This window comes from Somniosus microcephalus, unplaced genomic scaffold (genome assembly GCF_052327205.1).
Source record: "Somniosus microcephalus isolate GS21.2 unplaced genomic scaffold, FLI_Smic_1.0 unresolved_chr7, whole genome shotgun sequence".
Taxonomy (NCBI): Eukaryota; Metazoa; Chordata; class Chondrichthyes; order Squaliformes; family Somniosidae; genus Somniosus; species Somniosus microcephalus.
The window spans coordinates 3664308-3684923 of record NW_028225185.1 but is presented as its reverse complement, the minus strand read 5'-3'; the positions used below and the strand labels follow the sequence as shown (position 1 = coordinate 3684923).

General features: G+C 56.0%; 1 protein-coding gene across 1 annotated transcript in view; it reads left to right on the top strand.

Annotated features, from left to right (window-relative positions):
- The window catches only part of ash1l (ash1 (absent, small, or homeotic)-like (Drosophila)), a 255851-nt gene that overhangs the window by 101931 nt on the left and 133304 nt on the right, over positions 1-20616 (top strand). The window contains 2 exon segments of the mRNA XM_085978244.1: positions 10427-11120; positions 12244-12423. Of these exon segments, the coding sequence (XP_085834370.1) occupies positions 10427-11120; positions 12244-12423 (874 nt within the window).

Here is a 20616-nt window from a genome sequence, read left to right as displayed (position 1 = left end):
AGTGAACGTGTGTAAATGTCTGGTTAGGACAGGATTGGGCTTGGATGTGTTGTCTCTTGTCATGGAATAGCTCGGTGACACTACCTGAACACGCACAAAGCCAAGATACCGGATGCTCCCGCACTCTCGGAGCTGTACGCCAGCAAGAGTTGACACTATCTGGAGAAGAGGGAAAATTAAGATAATCTTTGGGACTAGGTTTTAATCGCTCCCCCATTGGCGGCCGTGCCTTCAGCTGCCTGGCCCCGGAGGTCTGGAATTCCCTCCCTAAACCTGTCCACCTCTCTTTCCTCCTTTAAGACGCTCCTTAAAACCTGCCTCTCATCTGCCCTAATCTCTCCTTACGTGGCTCGGTGTCAAATTTTGTTTTCTAACGCTCCTGTGATCCGCCTTGGGGCGTTTTACTCCATTAAAGGCGCTGTATAAATACAAGGTGCTGTTGGTTCACTGTGAGCTTTGACCTTTTCAGTTGTGACTTGAAATAAATATTCCAGGACCATTGTTTATACTGTTAAAGATCACCAGCGGATGCTGAGTATTCACTGCGCGAGAGGGTTTTAGTTTTGTTAACTATTTAATTCTTTAAAAAATAAAACGTTTTTGCTGCTGAAAGTTATTTGAACTCTTCAGACATCCAGACACATGCTTGTGGTTCGGCCTTCGGGTTCCTCCTTCTACTCTGGGCAACCTTTTTTCTCAGTTTAAATGGGGTGTTGGGTGGTAAACCGCACCATTGCGATCTTTGCCTGGGGGGTTTGGGGGGGGGGGTGGTTGGGGCGGGGGGGGGGTGGAGAGTCCGTACATTGAACTGGCACAGTCAGTTTACCCTTCTGCTCAAAGAGCATTGTGCGAGTAATACGGAAATGGGACAGTAATACCGACACCCCTCTGACAGAAACATAGCCTGACATGAATCAGTCATTCATGAAAGAAAGACTGATGAAGTAATACTGAGCGGCCTGCGGGTGGCGCTGTCCAGGGAGAGTATAAATACTCGGGCACGGGCCCAGCTTGCTCAGGACATTCTTAACAGGAACTAGTGAAGGACACAACTAGACCCCCATGTTGTAAAACAGTTGATTAAAGCTTTGTTTAACGCTAAGACTGAGTGCAGAGTAGTTTTCCTACGTCATAGCCTGTCTTCTCTCTCCAGATGCTGACAGAACTGCTGTGTATTTACACCATTTTATTCCCCCCACACTCCATTTTCATCTCCCATTCCCAGCATTTGCAGATCTCCCTCTTTATCTAATTGGTGAGTGAGTGGTGTGGAACACCCAGAATCAAGGCCTAGCAATTGGTATTGTACATCCACCTTACATTGCATTGTCAATTCTCTCGGAGATGATACTATTCTACTATTAGAAACAATTAACGCTTGTTAGGGTAATTGCTTGATCCTCTCTCCCCTGCCGCCCTCCCAGCCCACCCCATTCACCAACAGGCCTAGTTTAGCTGTGATTTTATGCGGTAAACTCCAACTCCCACTCGGATGGAATCTGAGTTCTGAAAAGAGCTTTTGTTTGGCAAGAGTGTGAGTGAACATCGCGAGGGGGTGCGAGTGAACATCGCGAGGGAGAACAGCGCGAGGGGGAGCGAGGGAGAACAGCGCGAGGGAGAACAGCGCGAGGGAGAACAGCGCGAGGGGGAGCGAGGGAGAACAGCGCGAGGGGGAGCGAGGGAGAACAGCGCGAGGGGGAGCGAGAGAACAGCGCGAGGGGGAGCGAGTGAACATCGCGAGGGGGAGCGAGTGAACATCGCGAGGGGGAGCGAGTGAACATCGCGAGGGGGAGCGAGTGAACATCGCGAGGGGGAGCGAGTGAACATCGCGAGGGGGAGCGAGTGAACATCGCGAGGGGGAGCGAGTGAACATCGCGAGGGGGAGCGAGGGAACATCGCGAGGGGGAGCGAGGGAACATCGCGAGGGGGAGCGAGGGAACATCGCGAGGGGGAGCGAGTGAACATCGCGAGGGGGAGCGAGGGAACATCGCGAGGGGGAGCGAGGGAGAACATCGCGAGGGAGAACATCGCGAGGGGGAGCGAGTGAACATCGCGAGGGGGAGCGAGTGAACATCGCGAGGGGGAGCGAGGGAACATCGCGAGGGGGAGCGAGGGAGAACATCGCGAGGGAGAACATCGCGAGGGGGAGCGAGGGAACATCGCGAGGGGGAGCGAGGGAGAACATCGCGAGGGAACATCGCGAGGGAACATCGCCAGGGGGAGCGAGTGAACATCGCGAGGGGGAGCGAGGGAACATCGCGAGGGGGAGCGAGGGAGAACATCGCGAGGGAGAACATCGCGAGGGGGAGCGAGTGAACATCGCGAGGGGGAGCGAGGGAGAACATCGCGAGGGGCAGCGAGGGAACATCGCGAGGGGGAGCGAGGGAACATCGCGAGGGGGAGCGAGGGAACATCGCGAGGGGGAGCGAGGGAGAACATCGCGAGGGGGAGCGAGGGAGAACATCGCGAGGGAACATCGCGAGGGAACATCGCCAGGGGGTGCGAGTGAACATCGCCAGGGGGAGCGAGGGGACATCGCCAGGGGGAGCGAGGGAACATCGCGAGGAGGAGCGAGGGAGAACCTCGCGAGGGGGGGCGCGCGAGGGAGAACCTCGCGAGGGGGGGCGCGCGAGGGAGAACCTCGCGAGGGGGGGCGCGCGAGGGAGAACCTCGCGAGGGGGGGCGCGCGAGGGAGAACCTCGCGAGGGGGGGCGCGCGAGGGAGAACCTCGCGAGGGGGGGCGCGCGAGGGAGAACCTCGCGAGGGAGAACCTCGCGAGGGGGGGCGCGCGAGGGAGAACCTCGCGAGGGGGGGCGCGCGAGGGAGAACCTCGCGAGGGGGAGCGCGCGAGGGAGAACCTCGCGAGGGGGAGCGCGCGAGGGAGAACCTCGCGAGGGGGAGCGCGCGAGGGAGAACCTCGCGAGGGAGAACCTCGCGAGGGGGAGCGCGCGAGGGAGAACCTCGCGAGGGGGAGCGCGCGAGGGAGAACCTCGCGAGGGGGAGCGCGCGAGGGGGAACCTCGCGAGGGGGAGCGCGCGAGGGGGAGCGCGCGAGGGGGAGCGCGCGAGGGGGAACCTCGCGAGGGGGAGCGCGCGAGGGGGAACCTCGCGAGGGGGAGCGCGCGAGGGGGAACCTCGCGAGGGGGAGCGCGCGAGGGGGAACCTCGCGAGGGGGAGCGCGCGAGGGGGAACCTCGCGAGGGGGAGCGCGCGAGGGGGAACCTCGCGAAGGGGGAGCGCGCGAGGGGGAGCGCGCGAGGGGGAACCTCGCGAGGGGGGAGCGCGCGAGGGGGGACCTCGCGAGGGGGAACCTCGCGAGGGGGAGCGCGCGAGGGGGAACCTCGCAGGGGGGAGCGCGCGAGGGGGAACCTCGCAGGGGGGAGCGCGCGAGGGGGAACCTCGCAGGGGGGAGCGCGCGAGGGGGGACCTCGCGAGGGGGAGCGCGCGAGGGGGGACCTCGCGAGGGGGAGCGCGCGAGGGGGGACCTCGCGAGGGGGAGCGCGCGAGGGGGGACCTCGCGAGGGGGAGCGCGCGAGGGGGGACCTCGCGAGGGGGAGCGCGCGAGGGAGAACCTCGCGAGGGGGAGCGCGAGGGAGAACAGCGCGAGGGAGAACCTCGCGAGGGGGAGCGAGTGAAGGTCGCGAAGGGGCGCGAGGGAGCCGAGAGAGAATCAGATCCCTCAGTACCGCCCCTCCGACAGTGCGGCGCTCCCTCAGTACCGCCCCTCCGACAGTGCGGCGCTCCCTCAGTACCGCCCCTCCGACAGTGCGGCGCTCCCTCAGTACCGCCCCTCCGACAGTGCGGCGCTCCCTCAGTACCGCCCCTCCGACAGTGCGGCGCTCCCTCAGTACCGCCCCTCCGACAGTGCGGCGCTCCCTCAGTACCGCCCCTCCGACAGTGCGGCGCTCCCTCAGTACCGCCCCTCCGACAGTGCGGCGCTCCCTCAGTACCGCCCCCCGACAGTGCGGCGCTCCCTCAGTACCGCCCCTCCGACAGTGCGGCGCTCCCTCAGTACCGCCCCTCCGACAGTGCGGCGCTCCCTCAGTACCGCCCCTCCGACAGTGCGGCGCTCCCTCAGTACCGCCCCTCCGACAGTGCGGCGCTCCCTCAGTACCGCCCCTCCGACAGTGCGGCGCTCCCTCAGTACCGCCCCTCCGACAGTGCGGCGCTCCCTCAGTACCGCCCCTCCGACAGTGCGGCGCTCCCTCAGTACCGCCCCTCCGACAGTGCGGCGCTCCCTCAGTACCGCCCCTCCGACAGTGCGGCGCTCCCTCAGTACCGCCCCTCCGACAGTGCGGCGCTCCCTCAGTACCGCCCCTCCGACAGTGCGGCGCTCCCTCAGTACCGCCCCTCCGACAGTGCGGCGCTCCCTCAGTACCGCCCCTCCGACAGTGCGGCGCTCCCTCAGTACCGCCCCTCCGACAGTGCGGCGCTCCCTCAGTACCGCCCCTCCGACAGTGCGGCGCTCCCTCAGTACCGCCCCTCCGACAGTGCGGCGCTCCCTCGGTACCGCCCCTCCGACAGTGCGGCGCTCCCTCGGTACCGCCCCTCCGACAGTGCGGCGCTCCCTCGGTACCGCCCCTCCGACAGTGCGGCGCTCCCTCGGTACCGCCCCTCCGACAGTGCGGCGCTCCCTCGGTACCGCCCCTCCGACAGTGCGGCGCTCCCTCAGTACCGCCCCTCCGACAGTGCGGCGCTCCCTCAGTACCGCCCCTCCGACAGTGCGGCGCTCCCTCAGTACCGCCCCTCCGACAGTGCGGCGCTCCCTCAGTACCGCCCCTCCGACAGTGCGGCGCTCCCTCAGTACCGCCCCTCCGACAGTGCGGCGCTCCCTCAGTACCGCCCCTCCGACAGTGCGGCGCTCCCTCAGTACCGCCCCTCCGACAGTGCGGCGCTCCCTCAGTACCGCCCCTCCGACAGTGCGGCGCTCCCTCAGTACCGCCCCCCGACAGTGCGGCGCTCCTTCAGTACCCCCCTCCGACAGTGCAGAGCTCCCAGTACCCCCCTCCGACAGTGCAGAGCTCCCTCAGTACTGCACTGGAGTGTCAACCTAGATAATGGGCGCAAGCCCTGGAGTGGAGCACAAACCCACAACCTTCTGACTCAAACAAGGCTGCTACCCACTGAGCCAAGTTACCACTGAAAAGTGTCACTATAGAATAAACGGTCTTTCTCTACAGTCGACTGTTGGGAACATAGGGACAGGAGGTGGCCATTCAGCCCCTTCGCGCCTGTTCCGCCATTCAGTTAGATCACGGCTGATCTGTATCTTAACCCGCCGTGGTTCTGCCTTGTGGGAAGGTAGGGCTGCAGAATACAAGGCGTGCGTGGTATCACGGGATCCCATCCGCCTGCCGCTTTTACAACACTGTCTTCTCTTAACTGTTCGCCTATGTTACAGTGTCTCATGGAATCTTAACTGAGCATCACAGAATAAACTCCAAGTTACAGAAAGCAAAGACTAACAACTGCCTGGCTGTGAGTCTGGGCAGTCATTCAGTCTTGGAACTCTACTGACGTTTGCAACAGGCTGCGCACTTCATGACATCACCAGAATTCCAGCCTTGTTACTCACCGAGCTCCCAATATCTTTGATTTATAACTGGTGTGATGTGTGAAGTACAGAGAATTCCATTTCAGGAAAAATAAGGGGTTCACTGTCGATCTGCCTCGGCCTTTTAACTTGCACCTGCCACCCAACCGCGCTGGTCAGTCGGGTCTTTATCATTGTAGCCCCAACAGTGTGTCATTGAAGTCACAGATTTAGGAGAATTTAAGCAAATCGGCACAGATGTTCAACAGTCTGAATGTACCTGGAACACTGCCTGAAATAAGTCTGTGTAAACCTGTGATTATAGTAATGGCAGGTTCATAAACTGTAATTGGCTAATGATAATGTTTTAATGTCGTCTTCATTACTACAGAGCCATCTGAGAAGGAAACCTTCTTTGAGCTTCCAAACTATGTGCATCTTTTCACATGGGTCATCATACCCAAAGAAAGTAATAGTATTTCCTGGCCTCATTGCACCTGGCTCGAGAGAACAAGAACCAGCCTGGATTCTTTATTTCCCATTTCCTATCTGGTGGCCCTGCTGGAAAGGCCCTGTGTTTCCCTGTTGACTGGGGCACCATCAGGTCAGCTACGGTGCCGGAGCCATCGGATAGTCACTCCCTGGGCTCCCGTACCAAGCATTGCACTTGGGGGAGGTACCAGAGGCCAGCCAGCGCCTGTGGGACCCATACGTCAACAAGAGTCAGTGCCTTCAAGAGAGGGGGACGGGCGAAAAAAAACGGAGGCTTTTACGTGAAGTAACTGCGTTCACAGTAACCGTGGAAATGGGAATTTCACACACAAGAAAGACTCACATTTCTCCAGCGCCTTTCACGACCACCGGACGTCTCAAAGCGCTTTACAGCCAATGAAGTACTTTTTTGAAGTGTAGTCACTGTTGTAATGTGGGAAACGCGGCAGCCAATTTGCACACAGCAAGCTCCCACAAACAGCAATGTGATAATGACCAGATCATCTGTTTTTGTTATGTTGGTTGGGGGATAAATACTGGCCAGGACGCCGGGGAGAACTCCCCCTGCTCTTCTTCGAAATAGTGCCATGGGATCTTTTACGTCCACCCGAGAGGGCAGACGGGGCCTCGGTTTAACGTCTCATCTGAAAGACGGCACCTCCGACAGTGCGGCGCTCCCTCAGTACCGCCCCTCCGACAGTGCGGCGCTCCCTCAGTACAGCCCCTCCGACAGTGCGGCGCTGCCTCAGTACCGCCCCTCCGACAGTGCGGCGCTCCCTCAGTACTGCCCCTCCGACAGAGCGGCGCTCCCTCAGTACTGCCCCTCCGACAGTGCGGCGCTCCCTCAGTACCGCCCCTCCGACAGTGCAGCGCTCCCTCAGTACTGCCCCTCCGACAGTGCAGCGCTCCCTCAGTACTGCCCCTCCGACAGTGCAGCACTCCCTCAGTACTGCCCCTCCGACAGAGCGGCGCTCCCTCAGTACTGCCCCTCCGACAGTGCGGCGCTCCCTCAGTACCGCCCCTCCGACAGTGCGGCGCTCCCTCAGTACCGCCCCTCCGACAGTGCGGCACTCCCTCAGTACTGCCCCTCCGACAGTGCGGCGCTCCCTCAGTACTGCCCCTCCGACAGTGCGGCGCTCCCTCAGTACTGCCCCTCCGACAGTGCGGCGCTCCCTCAGTACTGCCCCTCCGACAGTGCGGCGCTCCCTCAGTACTGCCCCTCCGACAGTGCGGCGCTCCCTCAGTACAGCCCCTCCGACAGTGCGGCGCTCCCTCAGTACAGCCCCTCCGACAGTGCGGCACTCCCTCAGTACTGCCCCTCCGACAGTGCGGCACTCCCTCAGTACCGCCCCTCCGACAGTGCGGCGCTCCCTCAGTACCGCCCCTCCGACAGTGCGGCGCTCTCTCAGTACCGCCCCTCCGACAGTGCGGCGCTCCCTCAGCGCGCCCCTCCCTCAGCGCAGTCCCTCCCTCAGCGCAGCGCTCCCTCAGTACCGCCCCTCCGACAGTGCGGCGCTCCCTCAGTCCCGCCCCTCCGACAGTGCGGCACTCCCTCAGCACCGCCCCTCCGACAGTGCGGCGCTCCCTCAGTACAGCCCCTCCGACAGTGCGGCGCTCCCTCAGTACAGCCCCTCCGACAGTGCGGCGCTCCCTCAGTACAGCCCCTCCGACAGTGCGGGGCTCCCTCAGTACAGCCCCTCCGACAGTGCGGCGCTCCCTCAGTACAGCCCCTCCGACAGTGCGGCACTCCCTCAGTACAGCCCCTCCGACAGTGCGGCGCTCCCTCAGTACAGCCCCTCCGACAGTGCGGGGCTCCCTCAGTACCGCCCCTCCGACAGTGCGGCGCTCCCTCAGTACTGCCCCTCCGACAGTGCGGCGCTCCCTCAGTACCGCCCCTCCGACAGTGCGGGGCTCCCTCAGTACCGCCCCTCCGACAGTGCGGCGCGCCCTCAGTACAGCCCCTCCGACAGTGCGGCGCTCCCTCAGTACTGCCCCTCCGACAGTGCGGCGCTCCCTCAGTACTGCCCCTCCGACAGTGCGGCGCTCCCTCAGTACTGCCCCTCCGACAGTGCGGCGCTCCCTCAGTACCGCCCCTCCGACAGTGCGGCGCTCCCTCAGTACCGCCCCTCCGACAGTGCGGCGCTCCCTCAGTACCGCCCCTCCGACAGTGCGGCGCTCCCTCAGTACTGCCCCTCCGATAGTGCGGCGCTCCCTCAGTACTGCCCCTCCGATAGTGCGGCGCTCCCTCAGTACTATCCCTCCGACAGTGCGGCGCTCCCTCAGTACTGCCCCTCCGATAGTGCGGCGCTCCCTCAGTACCGCCCCTCCGACAGTGCGCCGCTCCCTCAGTACCGCCCCTCCGACAGTGCGGCACTCCCTCAGTACCGCCCCTCCGACAGTGCGGCGCTCCCTCAGTACTGCCCCTCCGACAGTGCGGCGCTCCCTCAGTACTGCCCCTCCGACAGTGCGGCGCTCCCTCAGTACTGCCCCTCCGACAGTGCGGCGCTCCCTCAGTACTGCCCCTCCGACAGTGCGGCGCTCCCTCAGTACTGCCCCTCCGACAGTGCGGCGCTCCCTCAGTACCGCCCCTCCGACAGTGCGGCGCTCCCTCAGTACCGCCCCTCCGACAGTGCGGCGCTCCCTCAGTACCGCCCCTCCGATAGTGCGGCGCTCCCTCAGTACTGCCCCTCCGACAGTGCGGCGCTCCCTCAGTACTATCCCTCCGACAGTGCGGCGCTCCCTCAGTACCGCCCCTCCGACAGTGCGCCGCTCCCTCAGTACCGCCCCTCCGACAGTGCGGCACTCCCTCAGTACTGCCCCTCCGACAGTGCGGCGCTCCCTCAGTACTGCCCCTCCGATAGTGCGGCGCTCCCTCAGTACCGCCCCTCCGACAGTGCGCCGCTCCCTCAGTACCGCCCCTCCGACAGTGCGGCACTCCCTCAGTACTGCCCCTCCGACAGTGCGCCGCTCCCTCAGTACCGCCCCTCCGACAGTGCGGCGCTCCCTCAGTACCGCCCCTCCGACAGTGCGGCGCTCCCTCAGTACCGCCCCTCCGACAGTGCGCCGCTCCCTCAGTACCGCCCCTCCGACAGTGCGCCGCTCCCTCAGTACCGCCCCTCCGACAGTGCGCCGCTCCCTCAGTACCGCCCCTCCGACAGTGCGGCGCTCCCTCAGTACTGCCCCTCCGACAGTGCGGCGCTCCCTCAGTACTGCCCCTCCGACAGTGCGGCACTCCCTCAGCACTGCCCCTCCGACAGTGCGGCACTCCCTCAGTACCGCCCCTCCGACAGTGCGGCACTCCCTCAGCACTGCACTGGAGTGTCAGCCTAGCTTCATGTGCTCAAGTCTCTGGAGTGGGACTTGAACCAACGACCTTCTGACTCAGAGGCGAGAGTGCTACCCACTGAGCCACAGCTGACACTGACCTGAAGGTGAATTCTTTCTCTGAAGGGTTGTGCTAATATGGTACTGACAAAAAGGGCATGTTTTTGTCAAAAATGGAATGCAAAATAATACATAGCGGAATGCAAGTACAGCATGATACATTTGTAAAATCACCCCACTGATCAAAAGTTAATTGCTGTCATTCGGGGAGCCCAACGTGAGTTGCATCTTCTGCTCAGTGAACACTCTGCTCGTTGGTTTTGCCAAGTCTGCAATCTACTCTATCCACCTCATTATCTTCAGCACTTGTAGTCGCTGGACTACTTAAAAGGAAGGGGAGTGATGTCGAGGCCCAGGTGGCTTGTCTCTGTCATCAGGCAGCAGGCTTTATCCGCCCTCATGTTGCTGCAGCCCAGTCCTGGTTCCAAGTGTAGAATTCCAATGCACCGAATCATTTCCCTTTCACTCCATTACATAGGATTCCTGTTGCAGCTCCACACACTCTTCAGTTCGCTGTGTTTCATTGTTGAGCAGACTTCATTCTTTGCCCCAAAATGATTAAGGCAGCCTTGCACAAATTACATCTTTTAGACACTTTTTGGCCATAATAAAGCTCTTTCTTTCAAACAAGTAATTCACTGGACTGAAGTACAAATACTGAGTACCTGAAAAACTGCACTGCACGGAAATGTTGCCCCCCCCCCCGTGTAATTCTGATCCAAGTAGCAAAACTTCTTCACCACTTCCTTATCTTCCTCAGCCATATCCCAGGCTGTACTGCCTCCCCGTGTGGGCAGATCCTGGAAAACCAGAGGTCGCCGGTCTGAGAGAATGCATTCTGTAAGCTGTTCATACTTGGTGTGGTAAACAGGAGTGTGTGGGGAGATTGGAAGCACTCCTGTTTCTTAATAGTGTAAACTGGACACTGTAACAAAGCACAGGGGCAGAGTTGTTTTCCAGCCCTCTTATTGCAACGGCGTCTATTTTTCTAATGAGGTTTTCTTTCTTTTAAGTAACAGGATCAGTATCCCGAGGTACAAAGCTAGGAAGTCCAGTGGAGGAAGCTATTGAGAATGTTATACAGCGTATAACGCAAGATGGGTCGCAGCAGATGGCCATAGAAAAGACAATAGAGGATGTTATCGCCAGCGTAACGGTTACCCGCCCCGACAGCCCCGTGACTCCCACCTCTGGCAAAAGCTACAGTCAGGAGAGGTGCCAGAGTAAACGGGCAGAAACGCCTCCCACCCAAACCGTTGCTCCAAGTGATTTCCCGGAGAATGGCCCGTTGTCGACGGACAAACAGCCTCTAATGGCCGGCCATCGACTGAAGAGGAGCAGAATTGAAGCCATGCAGTGTCAGGCAAGGAGAATGTGCAATTTTGACAAAATCTTGGCCACCAAGAAGAACCTGGACCACGTCAACAAGATTCTGAAAGCAAAGAAACTGCAGAGGCAGTCACGGACAGGCAACAACATCGTGAAGCGCAAGCGGGGGAGGCCCCGGAAGCGAGATTTGAGCGGCTCTCGGCTCTGCCCCTCCCTGCTTCCTACAGAAGACCAAGTGTTTTCCGAGGAGCCGGGCGAGAATGCAGAGAAGGACAGGGAGCCTGACACAATCATGGACGTTATTGAATCTGTGCTGCGGAGCGTGAACCAGCAGCAGTCGGAGCATAGGAAGGGCGTGAAACGGAAAAGGCACTTCGAAGATGGGTAAGTACCTCTCTCTTTGCTCTGTTTTCTCCCCTCCTCGCCAGCTGAAGGTCTGTACCATCGGCACCAGAATATGAGAAAAGATCTGAACTGGAGTTTGATTCATTTCTCCACATCCCTCTTGCCGTCTGCATTCTTTGAGCACACAGTTGTCAAAGGTGTCCCACAGTCATCGTTTTACACCGAGAATACCAGCCATGTGACAGTCGCAATTGAGGATAGCTTCCTTAATTTATAACGACACCAAAAAATCTTCAATAGTTTCTTAAAAAAATAAATATACTTTTTCCATTCTTGACTCTGTGTTGCTCACTCTCGGCCTGGAGGGTGGGATAGTTTGGGTCCGTGGATTTCACCAACGCTTGCACTGCGGGGGAGAACGGTGCACGGGCTTCCCTCTCTTCCAAGCTGGGTTGCTCTGCCATGGCCAGGCACTGTTTCTGTCGGCCTGATGAAGAGCCAGCCAAGCTTTGCCAACACAGGGCAGCCAAGTTAAAATGTCAGTCAGGGCTGAGATTTTGAAATCAAGTCAAGTTCTCGGAGTGCCTGGCCCCGGCAAGCTCCTTTTTCGAGCTACAAGTGGAGGCTGGCCCCAGACCAGGAATGTCTGGACTGCAGCCCCTCCAGCTCTGGCAGTCTGTCCCCATCAGCTTCAGCACACTTGCTCCTATTTGCGCTTCTGTATTCGCTGGTTTGCCCTGTTTTGAATTTTGTGAGTCTCGACGTTGTGGAGAAGGCTGTTCTTGGTATTGTTGCGTCATTGGTGGCTCAATCCTAAATCAAAACACCAAGATCTGTTAGTATTTGCAATCTTGAGCTATCTGAAAATCACTGGGAACGTGAATTTAAACTTCATTGGTGGCCCCTGAGTTTCCGGGCCCATGAGGGAAAATGTTGGGAGCCCCCCAGGCCCCAGATATTTTGAAACCCAGTATCTTGAGCTCAAAGGCGGGTGGAGATTTATTTTGAGGGAGTTTGCTGTGGTGGAAGGAAGCTCGGTTTAATTGCTCTTTCAGTCGATGAGAGCTGCGAGCCTTTCACTATTGCGTGAGAGAAGTGTCATCGCGTCGGTCGGGACGGAGAGTAATATTAAACTGCTGCATCTTTTGCTCACTGCAACCAGCTCCTCCGAGTTGTCTTCCGAAACACCTGCCCCATCAGAGACTGCAGGGAAGACAGCGTCGACAGGCTTGGCAACACCACGTCCACAGCCGTCCATCCAGAGGGAGAAGAAAGCCCCTCGTCCTCCAAAGAAAAAATACCAGAAGGCAGGACTGTACTCTGACGTCTACAAGGTTCCCGAGTGAGTATATTCTCAGCAACGTTACCATCGCCGTGAGCAGCTTTTCCCGCCCCAAGTTACATTGTCTTTTGGAAAACCATCCTGCTTATCAGTTCCTAGTAATAACCCAGATTCTCTGTCATTGGGAAAATGCTGGAATCCATTGTTAAGGAAATAATAGCAGCACATTTAGAAAATCATGATCCAATCAAGCAGAGTCGACGTGGTTTTATCAAAGGGAAATCGTGTTTGACCAATTTACTAGAGTTCTTTGAGGATGTAACGAGCAGGGTGGATAAAGGGGAACCAGTAGATGTAGTGTATTTGGATTTCCAGAAAGCATTTGATCAGGTGCCACATAAAAGGTTACTACACAAGATAAGAGCTCACGGGGTTGGGGGTAATATATTAACATGGATAGAGGATTGACTGACTAACAGAGAGTCGGGATAAGTGGGTCATTTTCAGGTGGGCAAAGTGTAACTAATGTGGTGCCACAGGGATCAGTGCTGGGGCCTCAACTATTTACAATCTATATTAATGCCTTGGATGAAGGGACCGAGTGTGCTGTCGCCAAATTTGCTGATGATACAAAGATAGGTGGGTTAGCAAGTTGTGAGGAGGACACAGAGGGCTGGATTTTCATTGAGGAGTCGGGTAGGAGGCGGGACTACATCTTTCGGGGTTGTAGTCCCACCTCCATCGAATTCTAGCCAACCCACGGGATTTTCCCTTGATTGACCTTGTTAATCCCGCCCAACGGGCTCAGCAGGCCAATTAAGGGCCACCCGGCAACAGGTGACGTCACAGATTGATATTTCATCTGTCAAGACCTTTTGACAGATGAAATATCAGCGTTTCACAGCTGTTTGAAGCTGTCAAACACCGACAATCTGTACTCCAGGTTAATTCCTTCCTCTCGGGCTGATTTAGAGATCTCCCCAGAACAGAAAGCAGAATGCTGGAACTTTTGACAGATCGCGGCCATTCTGCTTTCTGTGCCGGTGAGATGAGGGACTCCCGAGACCTGAGGGAAGGAAGGCTGCAAAGGTAAGTAAAACTTCTTTAAACACACTTACCTCTGCACTCATGCACCCATCACTCACCTGAACACCGGACATCTCGAACCCTCCAAGCCCTTCATCCCGACGGCCCGCCTCGCTAACTTGGCGTGGTTTGGAGCCGTCAGGAATTCCACACTTCACCAATAAAAATAGGGATTAGGCTAAAAACTGCCTGTTAACTACCTGGTAATTGGCACTAATCCCCTTCCCGCCTCGGGGAGGCGGGTCCCAGCGCGGGGCGGGTACCCGCCTCCTTTGAAACTGGCTTGGGGGCGGGATGGGTTCGTGCCCCCCGATTTCGGGATTTTAACCCCCCCACACGCCTCCAATCCCACCTCCACGGCCCGATGAAAATCCTGCCCACAGAGTCTGCAAAGGGATATCGATAGACTAAGTGAGTGGGCAGTAAGGTGGCAGATGGAGTATAATGTAGGGAAATGTGAGGTTATCCACTTTGGTAGGAAGAATAAAAAAGAAAATTATTATTTCAATGGGGAGAGATTACAAAATGCGGCGGTACAGAGGGATCTGGGGGTCCTCGTACATGAAACACAAAAAGTTAGCCTGCAGGTACAGCAAGTAATTAGGAAGGCTAATGGAATGTTGGCCTTTATTGCAAAGGGGTTGGAGTATAAAAGCAGGGAAGTCCTGCTCCAACTGTACAGGGCGTTGGTGAGACCACACCTGGAGTACTGCGTACACTTTTGGTCTCCTTATTTAAGGAGGGATATACAGAGGCTGGGTCATTGAATATATTCAAGGTGGCGATAGACAGATGTTTGAGCTACAGGGGAGTCGAGGGTTATGGGGAGCGGGCGGGAAGTGGAGTTGAGGCCAAGATCAGATCAGCCATGATCTTATTGAATGGCGGAGCAGGCCCGAGGGGCCGAATGGCCGACTCCTGCTCCTATTTCTTTTGTTCACCTACTTACTTCCCGACTGAGATGCTAGTACGGCAGTTCAGCAGCCTGCTCCGAGGCCTTTGACAGAGGTACATGAGCAGGTACAGCTGAACGGCCAGCGAGCCTGCCCTGTTTGTTTCCTCGTCTTTCGAGGAAAGCAACGCGATTCCCCGGCCTGCCGAGGTGTGAATTGGAACCAGATACCAGTCTGCTCTAGCCAGCGAGTGCGGTGCTACGAGGCCACATTAAGATTCTTTGTTTTGTATGTCAGAAAGATCCTGCTTTCCTCTGTTTTCCATCTGCTTTATTCCATGGTGAAGATAAGATGCAAATAATAGGGAGCTCACTGCACACATTCTCACCTGAATCTGTCCCAACTCATTGCTGACACTGGCTCCTTTGAAGGACCAGGTGCCTGGGGCTTTGTTGCAATACTTTGCCCTCATGATAGCAGCTTTTCGGGGCCAATTATGACCTGTGACCCCTTATTTTGTTTCCACAGCCTTGAGGTTAAAAATGGTTCATTATCAATTAGGCTGGGCACGAGATGCAGCATAAGTCACCTCCTTTCCCATCTCTTGATCCGATTTAGGAAAATCTGGTGCTTCCCGGGTTGTGGGGGCAGTTTATATGCAGTGGTTGAATGCTGCAATATCTTTGCCTTCAGTCGGGAAGGTGAAGAGGCCGCTTTACCAGCAGTAGCGTGCATGTCCTTGGTGTATTCTCCAGCCTTGGGGCCACCCCCGCCAGAGAGAGAGAGATGCTGGCCGCCTTCACACGAGTGGCTGGGAAGGAATGAATGGCCAGCCAGTTCTTCCTTTTGCTCGTGACGTCTACAGCCAATTCCTTTTTCCACAATGGTTACGGTGGAGTTCCACCGTAATTGATATTGCCACAACGCCACGCTCAGACTCTGAGCCGCGGCAGTGCTCGGTGCTGTTCGGTGGAGCGGTTTTACTCTCTCCACCAGGGGATGCCGTTGCTTCTCCTAAAGCAATCCACTCTGACATCATTGTGGTGGGTCGTGCTTGTACACCAGTGCTATAATTCTTAACAGAGGATTTCAAGAAGTGTATATTAGATCCAGTCCTCCCAGCAAGTTTGGCAGAAGAGCTACAGACCACAGGGTGACCGCAGTTATAGTCGCCCCTTCCCGAAAAGGCTTTTCAGCGCAGGAGCAGCAGCAGCAGCAGCAGCCCCGTGTGGCTGGAAGAATGCAGTGTTAGAAACCGCAGTACCCAGCAGCGCAGGGTTCGGAGCATGGGCTTTTCCTTTTGGGAAAAGGCTGACTTGCACCACCTCGCATCTCCGAAACTCCACATAGCTTCACGCCTCGCGGGTCCTCGGCCACCGTTACGCAGGCAGGTGCGGCAGCCATTTTGGATACAGCGCAGTCTCGCAACTGCCGGTGAGATAAAATGACCAGTTGCTCGGTGATTTGGCAGTGTTGGTTGAAGGAAGAGTGATAGCTGGAACATTGGGAGAGCTCCCTCAGTTTAATGCTTCATCTGAAGCACGGCCTCTTTGACAGTGCCGCACTCGCTCAGTACTGCACTGACGTGCCGGCCTCGATTTATGTGTTCCAGGCTTTGGAGCCGAGCTTGAACTCCCAACCTTCTGACTCACTGGCGCAAGCACTCCCGACTGAGCCAAGCTGACAATTTTAATAAACTTTCTAGATTGGAACTTTCTTCTGGCACGAGGTGTCCTGTCAGATCCCTGTTTCTGATTATCGGGAGTAAAAGTGGAGAGAGTTGGTTCGGTTATAGAATCCTAGGATGGTTGCAGCACAGAAGGAGGCCATTCAGTCCGTCGAGCCTGTGCCGGCTCTCTGCAAGAGCGCCTCAGCTCGTCCCACTCCCCCCTGCCCTTTCCCCGGAGCCCTGCAGTTTTTTTTCCTTCAGATACTTATCCAACTCCCTTTTGAAAGCCGCGATTGAATCTGCCTCCACCACTCTTGCAGGCAGTGCATTCCAGATCCTAACCACTCACTGCGTAAAAAAGTTATTCCTCATGTCGCCTTTGGTTCTTCTGCCAATCACCTTAAATCGGTGTCCTCTGGTTCTCGATCCTGCTACCAATGGGAACAGTTTCTCTCTATCTACTCTATCCAGACCCCTCATGATTTTTGAACACCTCTATCAAATCTCCTCTCAACCTTCTCTGCTCTAAGGACAACAACAACAGCAACTATTTATATAGCGCCTTTAACGTAGTACAGGAAACTTTGTGCTATCCGGCACCGACGGGACCGAGCTGTTGCCGTCCCATCAAAACTGCGGGACAAACCAGCGCTAATGTTGAAACATACGGAGATTTTGAGCTCCGTATCTGGCAACAAACCCTGTTGCTTAGCAACAGCTTCTAAACAGTCGGCCCGTACCTTGCAAGCGTCTCTGTAGCTTAGCAACAGCTTCAGCGAGACCTTGCAGAGCCTGACTGGTGAAAAAAAAAGCAACAAAAAGAAAAAAAAACAAACGAAACAGCTCCTGATTTTTGCCAGTGTCTCGAGCATTCCGGACAGTTAACCTCCGGATAAACCAAATCTCCTGTAAAACGTCCCAAGGCGCTTCACATAGAAGACCGAAATTTGACACCAGGCCACATAAGAAATTAGGGCAAATGACCAAAACCTTGGTCAAAGAGGGAGGTTTTAAGGAGTGTTAAAGGAGGGAAGAGAGGATTAAGGAGGGAGTTCCAGACCTTAGGGCCCAGGCAGCTGAAGGCAACGTCACCAATGGTTGAGCGATTATAATCGGGGATGCTCAAGAGGGCAGAATTAGAGGAGTGCAGAAATCTCGGGAGGGGGGGCGGCGGAGGTTGTGGGGCTGAAGGAGATTACAGTGATGGGGAGAAGCAAGACCATGGAGGGATTTGAAAACAAGGATGAGAATTTTGAAATCGAGGCGTTGCTTAACCGGGAGCCAATGTAGGTCAGCGAGCACAGGGCGGTGATGGGTGAACGGGACTTGGGGCGAGTCAGGACACGGGCAGCTGAGTTTTGGATGACCTCAAGTTTACATAGGGTAGAATGTGGGAGGCCGGCCAGGAGTGTGTTGGAATAGTCAAGTCTACAGATAACAAAAGCATCGATTTAAATCCTCCTGGCTTTGACCGCTAGTATGGTGCGTGTGAAATGACAGTCACATTGACTGTCCTTTCATCTCTGTTGAGTAGTGTATGGTTAGGCATGTCAGCGGCAGATCTTATCACGTGTATGTGTGAGATAATATGAGATCCTGGGATTTCTGGAGATTAAATCCAGCAGCTCATGCGTTCTTCCAGGAAAACTGTAAACCATTGCCTATAATTATGGAGCACGGGTGAGCAAATCTCTCTCCAAAGAGTGGGACCTTGCGGCCCTTCTGCAGCGAGTTGTAATGAGGGTTTCAGATGGTTCCAGGCCCTATGCAGTTAGCTAATTTTTGGAATAAGATAGATGATGCAAGGACAGCAAAGGGGTGGGCGGGTGGGTAGGCGGGAAGGTCAGGATGTTCCTGCTCCAAGATTGCTCACCCGACGGTATGTGACCGATCTGCTCTTGCTGCTTGATCCGTTATAGTTGAGTCGCAGCACCTGTAGGACTGGCTCGTGCTGTGACAGTGAAGATAAAGAAGGTGAGGACTGAGGCATGCTGCATAATGGGACAACGTGACCTAGGGCCATAAATTAGAGAAGAGCCAGACTAAATTGCTGGGACTACATAAAAACACAGAAGATAGGAGCAGGAGTAGGCCGTTCGGCCCCTCGAGCCTGCTCCGCCATTCACTGAGATCATGGCTGATCGTCCAAACTCAGTACCCGGTCCCTGCCTTCTCCCCATATCCCTTGATCCCTTTAGTCATAAGAAATATATCTAACTCCTTCTTGAATATGTTTAATGAATTGGCCTCTACTGCCTTCTGTGGTAGAGAATTCCACAGGTTCACCACTCTCTGGGTGAAGAAATTCCTCCTCATCTCAGTCCTAAATGGCTTACCCCTTATCCTTAGACTGTGACCCCTGGTTCTGGACTCCCCTGCCATCGGGAACATCCTTCCTACATCTAGTCTGTCTAGTCCTGTTAGAATTTTATAAGTTTCAATGAGATCCCCTCTCATTCTTCTGAACTCCAGCGAATATAAGCCTAATCGACCCAATCTCTCCTCATACGTCATTCCTGCCATCCCAGGTATCAGTCTGGTGAATCTTCACTGCACTCCCTCCATGGCAAGAACATCCTTCCTCAGATAAGGCGACCAAAACTGCACACAATACTCAAGATGTGGTCTCACCAAGGCCCTGTACAACTGCAGCAAGACATCCTTGCTCCTGTACTCAAACCCTCTCGCTACGAAGGCCAACATATCATTTGCCTTCTTAACTGCCTGCTGCACCTGCATGCTTACCTTCCGCGACTGCTGCACAAGGACACCCAGGTCTCGTTGCACTTCCCCTTCTCCCAATCTATTGCCATTCAGATAATCTGCCTTCCTGTTTTTGCCACCAAAGTGGATAACCTCGCATTTATCCACATTATACTGCATCTGCCATGCATCTGCCCAATCACCCAACCTGTCCCAATCATACTGGAGTTTCTCTGCCTTCTCCTCACAGCACACACGCCCACCCAGCTTTGTGTCGTCTGCAAACTTGGAGATATTACATCTAGTTCCCTCGTCTAGATTGAATTGTTGTCAGCCACAGTCATGGCATCCCGCCCGCCCCCCGCCCATACAGTACAGCATGGCATTCCTCCTTGTACAGTACTGTTCTGTACTGAGTGTTTGATGGGACAGTGTAGAGTGAGCTTTACTCTGTATCTAACCCGTGCTGTACCTGCCCTGGGAGTGTTTGATGGGACAGTGTAGAGGGAGCTTTACTCTGTATCTAACCCGTGCTGTCCCTGCCCTGGGAGTGTTTGATGGGGCAGTGTAGAGGGAGCTTTACTCTGTATCTAACCCGTGCTGTACCTGCCCTGGGAGTGTTTGATGGGACGGTGTAGAGGGAGCTTTACTCTGTATCTAACCCGTGCTGTACCTGCCCTGGGAGTGTTTAATGGGACAGTGTAGAGGGAGCTTTACTCTGTATCTAACCCATGCTGTACCTGCCCTGGGAGTGTTTGATGGGGACAGTGTAGAGGGAGCTTTACTCTGTATCTAACCCATGCTGTACCTGCCCTGGGAGTGTTTGATGGGACAGTGTAGAGGGAGCCTTACTCTGTATCTAACCCGTGCTGTACCTGCCCTGGGAGTGTTTGATGGGACAGTGTAGAGGGAGCTTTACTCTTTATCTAACCCAGTGCTGTACCTGCCCTGGGAGTGTTTGATGGGACAGTGTAGAGGGAGCTTTACTCTGAATCTAACCTGTGCAGTACCTGCCCTGGGAGTGTTTGATGGGACAGTGTAGAGGGAGCTTTACTCTGTATCTAACCCGTGCTGTACCTGCCCTGGGAGTGTTTGATGGGACAGTGTAGAGGGAGCTTTTCTCTGAATCTAACCTGTGCAGTACCTGCCCTGGGAGTGTTTGATGGGACAGTGTAGAGGGAGCTTTACTCTGTATCTAACCCGTGCTGTACCTGCCCTGGGAGTGTTTGATGGGACAGTGTAGAGGGAGCTTTACTCTGTATCTAACCCGTGCTGTACCTGCCCTGGGAGTGTTTGATGGGGACAGTGTAGAGGGAGATTTACTCTGTATCTAACCTGTGCTGTACCTGCCCTGGGAGTGTTTGATGGGGGAGTGTAGAGGGTGCTTTACTCTGTATCTAACCCGTGCTGTACCTGCCCCGGGAGTGTTTGATGGGACAGTGTAGAGGGAGCTTTACTCTGTATCTAGCCCGTGCTGGACCTGCCCTGGGAGTGTTTGATAGGACAGTGTCGAGGGAGCTTTACTCTGTATCTAACCCGTGCTGTACCTGCCCTGGGAGTGTTTGACGGGACAGTGTAGAGGGAGCTTTACTCTGTATCTAACCCGTGCTGTCCCTGCCCTGGGAGTGTTTGATGGGACAGTGTAGAGGGAGCTTTACTCTGTATCTAACCCGTGCTGTACCTGCCCTGGGAGTGTTTGATGGGACGGTGTAGAGGGAGCTTTACTCTGTATCTAACCCGTGCTGTACCTGCCCTGGGAGTGTTTGATGGGACAGTGTAGAGGGAGCTTTACTCTGTAACTAACCCGTGCTGTACCTGCCCTGGGAGTGTTTAATGGGACAGTGTAGAGGGAGCTTTACTCTGTATCTAACCCATGCTGTACCTGCCCTGGGAGTGTTTGAT